Source organism: Phasianus colchicus, chromosome 18, assembly GCF_987193195.1.
Source record: "Phasianus colchicus chromosome 18, bPhaCol1.hap1.1, whole genome shotgun sequence".
Classification (NCBI taxonomy): Eukaryota; Metazoa; Chordata; class Aves; order Galliformes; family Phasianidae; genus Phasianus; species Phasianus colchicus.
In genome coordinates this window covers 4466864-4473012 of record NC_143453.1, presented here as the reverse complement: position 1 = coordinate 4473012, position 6149 = coordinate 4466864, and the positions used below count along the sequence as shown (strand labels likewise).

Genomic DNA, 6149 nt, shown 5'->3' with positions numbered 1-6149 from the left:
ATTAGCCTCAACTTCAAAGACAGATTAATAGACAACACCTTTGTTCCCGTGGATGAGAGAAAAATGACAGAATCTCTTCCCCTCTTTTCCACTGGGGTTGGTGGCATCCAGCCATAGCCAAAGCAATCTTAAGCTTTAATTTATTGCTACTCAGCAGCATCATCAGCTGCAGTAGCTGAAGGTTACTGACAGGCAGTAGGAGGTAGATTACCTGATGTTTGCTTTAATAGAAGTCTTAAGAGGAGGGAGAGGATTCAGTGTATGAGTGGCTGGTTTTGTGAAGGTCTCAATGCTGTACAGAGCTAGCTAATTAATAAATGTTACTTGCTATGCAGGGGTCAGCAATCACCCTGGAAGAGGAAGCAAAGTTCCTAGAGGGTACTGATAATGCTGTGAATTTCTCCTGCATGGAGAATCCATTGAATTCTTCAACTGTATCAGTAGCACGGTATTTTTGTATGTCAAAGTGTATGACTTACTGACATGAACTCATTTAATTGCAAACATTTTGAAATAAAGAGTCTTATCCGTGTTGCTTATTTTTGTGAAATGTCAGATTAACCTGAGCTACGTCCAGTGAGTGCAGCGTGAAGTTTGTTTGTTTAAAACCACCTATGGTAACAAAATAAAACAAGCAAGAATATTTAAGTTAGTTTATAAAAATAGAAGTACCACACCTGGACTAAGAGAATGCGTACATCTTTCTATCCTCTTCTGCCATGAAAGGGGTTAAAATTGCAGCCATTCCTACTAGAAATCGGGTTCATGTGAATTTACATATCCAGAGCAACCTGAATATCATGCAGGCGAGCAACCAGGTTCTGCACGTGATGTCTCTCTTGGTGTTGTGCTTTGGTGAGAGCACTGATCCTCACCTCCAACTGAAAGTAAAGAAGATGGCATGAGTTGTTTGTTTGGGCAAGTATTTGGTCTTTTTGACTGAGGAAGACTGAATAAGCTCTACCAGCTTATTAATGGTCAGTGGAGCAAAACTTAGAAAAGTCTACTGGAGCTGCAGCTACGCTTCTGAACAAAGATTCATTGACACAGCAGTCTGTTGAGCTCAGCAGCCCACTTCTGCTTACAAGTTTCCCTTTTTTTATTTTAGTAACAGCTTACTTACAATCCTCACAACCACCATTAGCCTTCAGGCTAAGTGCATAGCATAGTGATGACAAGTTAGACTTTGCTTTGTTTGCTGTTTACTCACCTGGTCCAATTCTTCCTGAACTTTCTGTATAGTATCTTGATCCTGTAGTTGTGCTCTCCTTTCTAGCCACTTATGTAGAATCTGTGCCTGCTGCCGACAGGACCTGATAAAATGGATTAGAAGGATTCTTATCCAAAGTAGCAGCTCAACAGTCTAATCCAACTTAGATGTGCAATTGATGCCCTTATTGTTTTGTTTTTGTCCCAAACCAGTGAGGGATGAAAGTATAAAAAGGGGGATGAGGGGTGCTGGGAGGTAGAAAAGTGTCTGGAAGCTGTCATCTCCACCTTTACTCCTATTTCCAGACTTCTGCATTTCATGACAGACCCAACCCCTTCAAGCCCCATTCTTTTTCAAGCACTTTTTATAAATTTTTATCATTCTACTGAAGAAGTTATCTATCAAGTCCACAATTTTAGTGGAGGGTTTTTTTTTGTTTGTTTGTTCGTTTTTTAATGTGTGACAACCTGAAAATTCACCCCTTGTGATGAAAGAGCTGAAAGATTCACTTGAGCTCATCTTTGTTTGCATCGCCTTCAGATTATGGCCAGTGACACTTTGGTCAGTGTTTCTTCAGTAGTGCCAAAGGCATAACTGAACCAGTTACAGACTGCAAAAGAAATTGTACATGTACCATTTTCTCCTACCTGGAGTGAACTACTGAAAGGACAGAAATCTTTGTTTAATTCACAGTTCTGTGAAACAGAATGGTTATTTTCAGAAGTAGACAAGCTCATACAAAGAAACCAATATTGAGCTGACAGCATGAAGAAAGGCTGGCTGTAGGGGCTTTGCAACCTACTTGAGTTCTTGCTTCCTGCTGAAGTAGTACTGCATTTGCTGTTGGATGCTTTGGAGTTCTGCTTCTAGCTTTCTCTGTAGCACTATTTCTTCTCTGGAACTGTGCTTTCTTTCTTCCAATTCAGCTGAATGGAAGAAAAAGGGCACAAGCAAGGGAAGTACACTTATTCTGTTTCTTCTTATCAGGGAAAGCCAGGTTAATAAACAGGAAACATGAAACCCTTGAGTGCTTTTCACATTTTGTAACCACGTAGCATCTGTTGACTCAAAAAGATCATACCTAAGAAAGCAGGAGTCCTGACAGCATTACAGGCTCTCACTTTAAACATAACAAAGATGAGAAATACTCTAGTGAATAGTTCTGTACTGCTTATAATTTTGTTTCGTATCTACTCTAGAAGTCAGTCTGGTCCCATCAAGATAAACGCAGTATAAAGAGGTGCTCAGACATCAGTTATCCTTTCAAGTTTTCCAGCAGTACAGGGTGAATTTTACTCTCTCCAGCTCAGCTCAGCTTCATATTCATGCTGGGTATACGTGTATACCCCATTGCTAGTGCTGCTAAAATCCTGACCCCTATCAGTTCCAATCCTTCCATCTCCAGAAGGGCTTTAGTCCCATACTTCAGCAGAATCCACAGAGCTTTATTACCAATGCAAAAATAAATGACTGAATCTTCACCTCCTGACGTTGGCATACAAGAATGCCTTGTCTTCCATGTTTAAGAGTTGAACTACAATCTTTCATAGACTGAAAGAGAATGTGTAAGCACTACAGCTTAGAGCTGAGGACCTACCTGCATTTTGGTGACTCTGTTTTCTCAGTAATTCTTCAGGTGACAGCAAATGTGACTGTAAGTTTGGTTGCAACTTTTCCAACTCTTTTCTCTGTTGACAAGCTTGGGAACGGGCTCCTGTCTGACCATGCACAGGCTGTCCTCCTTTCTGCAAGGTCAGAAAGACATTATTTTGTTCCTTGGAGGATATTCCTTAGTTTCCTACAAGAAGGAATGCACCTGTCCCAAGCTACTAAGCCCTCCTCACCTTAAAACTGCCTACAGTTATTGAGCCTGTCTCACAAACACCACTTGTTCTGTGCTATTTCAAAAAAATAACTTCTTTCCTTGACAGCAGGGAAGTACTCCATCAACATTAATACCTTTTATTCTGAGTGCAACTGAGGAGTTTAAAATGCAAGCACATCCTCGCAGGTGAAATGAATTTCAGTTAAGTAACCTTAGTTACTTAAATTCCCGTAATCTTGGCAAACTAACTACTCTGAAATTGTTGAAAGCTCTGCCCCTCAAGTCAATTGCTGGGAGGTGCATCCTACTGGGAAGGACACAAGACCAGTACAAATTCTTGAATTATAGTTTAAAATACATGGGCTGGCCTGCAAGCAAAATGTTGCTTTAGATTGGTGGTTCTCAAACATTCATAGACAGTTCACTTTCAGTTTCTAAGATGACAGCTAGTACAAAATAAAAATAGCTCAACAACTGGATAGGCAATCCTGAGGAGTCCTAGGAAGAAACAGCAATAAGCTGCTCATGTTGCTGACAGTAGCCCAGTGAGCACACTAGTTTTTCCCTTCAGCAATACACTCACCATTTCTGCTCCAGCTTTCACTTGGGGCATGAAAGATGAAGGAGACTGTAAATCTGGCTTCTGAACAGCACAGTGCACAGCACTTGTCCTTGATGGTACAGATGGGAGAGCATCGTGTGTCAGAGAACAGTGAGTGCCCAGTTGAGAAAGCTTCTTACAGGTGTTTTCTTCCATTTCCATTGTTAACATTAAATTCCCATTCTGAGAAGAACATTTGTTCACATCTGTTGGCTGAAAAGGCATTTTTGATCTGTAAAGGAAGAAAGAAAGTACCTGTACATTTCAACCTACTGGTTTTATACTTCACAGTCAGTGGAAAAAAAAAATAAAATAAACAGAATCTTGCTTTTCCCTCGCATACTGAAATAAGCTCCTGTCCTACAGGGCACTAACTGGCTTCTTAAACTACCAGCAGTACCATACATGGCACAGAACTGCTAGCAACCTACCTCCATCCAGACCTGCACTGACCTTGCTGTAAAAAATAATATCAAAATCCTTTAAAATGGAAAAAAAAAACAAACATATTTTGAAAACTTTCCAGTTGGCTGTTCTGTTCTGCAGAAGCAACTCTCAATTTAACAAGAAAAATAATAAAAACAAAATAAAAACAAAGAGAAAACCACAAAAAAAGTAGCAAAGCAGTTAAGGTTTCTATGATGCCTACCCACCCTGCTCCAGATCCTTCACATTAACCCTGGCTGAACAACTGCAGAGGTGACAATTCAGCCTGAGTTTTGGAAATTGGTGATCTCTTATCTTTCCATTCAAATGTTGTACTAATGAAACAAAGGCCTTGATTGCTAGGAGAGTGGTGAGGTACTGGAACAGGCTGCCCAGAGAGGTTGTGGATGCCCCGTCCCTGGAGGTGTTCAAGGCCAGGGTGGATGGGGCCCTGGGCAGCCTGGTCTAGCATTAGGTGGGAAGGTTGGTGGCCCTGCATGTGGCAGGGGGGTTGGAGATTCATGATCCTTGAGGTCCCTTCCAACCCTGGCAATTCTGTGATTCTGCGATTCGATTTAACTTGAATGTTCCATTATTCTTGTCCACTTTACAAGAAATCTGAAATGTTAAGGCAATATTGATAGTATAGGACAATGCACAGTCCCACAATTACTGAACACCTTGTATTACAAAGGCATGGGAATTTGAGGGGAGAAGCACAGCGTAACACCCTTTTCCTTAACTATTAAAGAGAGATTTTCTACCTGGAAAAAGGAGTTCCCAGCAGTTCCTTTCTTTCTAGAGATTCTATGAGGAAGTCAGGTCTTCGTGGTGGTAACCTTGCTCGTCGAACAACCTCTCTGAAAAGACCAGAAACCATATAGAATCATTATTATTTCGAATTGGCATAAGCTGGCATTGCAGCTAAAGAAATAGCTTTATTCTGTCACTTATACACTGCCTGCAAAATTGCTCTTGCATGCAATAGTTTTTAAAGATTAGATTATAACCCGTATCAATGTCACAACCTGGTTCACTGTATGTTTATTGTTTTGTCAGATTTCATTCCATGACTTTGGTGGGGGGAAAACGAGCTTCAGTAGCAGCTCTAAGTCACTTGGGCAAGATAAGCTCTCACGATGGCATAAAATCCCTTCACCACACACTAATCAAGTGCTTTATTATGTAATATATCCTACGACAAACAATAAATATTCCATAAATTCATAGATGTATGTTGAGAAAGTCCTGCTGGAAAGCATATGGCTGAGTTTATTCCACTCATCACCAATAGAGAAATCACAAAATCCTTTCATTACTTAAGGGCCAATATATGTGCCATACAGCAGCTCTTGCATAACACCAGCCATGTGGCAAAGCGTCAGAGAAAGGAAAACTGCATGAAAATAAACATCACCACTGTAAAAACTTGGAAACATACATATATAGATTTGTTTTTAATCTATCTATAGTCTCAGCTGAACAAAAGGACAGGGTGTTTTACTTTGAATCACAGGCAAAATTGTATGTGAGATCCAAACAAGGGATGAGATGTAGTGCTTCAAGATAAAGATATGCACACATACATATATAGACACACAGACACAGTGTGTGTAGAACTACATATAGACATCAGAGGAATGCAGGAGAGACTAGAATTTTATACTCACAGCTCACTGAGAGTTGAGTTATTGCCAGCAAATAGGAATGGTAGATCACTGCATTTTGAAGGCCACAGCTTTTCCTCTGCTGAATGTCCTCTTGTTTCAAGGCTGTCATCAGGTATTTCAAATGTCACTTGCTTCTTCAAAGGTGGCAGAAAAGAACGAGACTTATTTAATCTCTTGTAGAGAGCCTTCTGTTTCCAGAGCATTGCACAACGATAGACTGACTGGTGAAGATTGTAGGCTGCCTGCCAACACAAAGAATAGTAGAGTATTTGATGGTTGAGAGTAGACAGTAACACCACCCCACCCGTGGAGAACATGGGTGAAATGAACTGCAATTCTGACAACCTGATAGCCATACCATCTCTCCATGCTAAATCAGCAGGTCCACCACATTAACATTTTGATAAAGAGAATGAA

At 40.5% G+C, this 6149-nt stretch overlaps 1 protein-coding gene across 9 annotated transcripts in view; it reads right to left on the bottom strand.

Annotated features, from left to right (window-relative positions):
- SFI1 (SFI1 centrin binding protein) overlaps window positions 1-6149 on the bottom strand; it is a 40618-nt gene that overhangs the window by 12791 nt on the left and 21678 nt on the right. For 5 of the 9 annotated variants that reach the window (XM_031592276.2, XM_090120762.1, XM_031592277.2 and 2 more), the window contains 7 exons: window positions 5733-5974; window positions 4827-4922; window positions 3619-3868; window positions 2808-2955; window positions 2013-2136; window positions 1211-1313; window positions 640-881 (listed from right to left, as the gene is read on the bottom strand). In XM_031592276.2, coding sequence (XP_031448136.2) covers window positions 774-881; window positions 1211-1313; window positions 2013-2136; window positions 2808-2955; window positions 3619-3868; window positions 4827-4922; window positions 5733-5974 — 1071 coding nt within the window. In that variant the 3' untranslated portion in view covers window positions 640-773. Of the gene's footprint in view, window positions 1-639; window positions 882-1210; window positions 1314-2012; window positions 2137-2807; window positions 2956-3618; window positions 3869-4826; window positions 4923-5732; window positions 5975-6149 lie in introns of those variants that run through there. The other 4 variants (XR_016458681.1, XR_016458680.1, XR_016458682.1 and 1 more) reach the window with 2 other exon arrangements.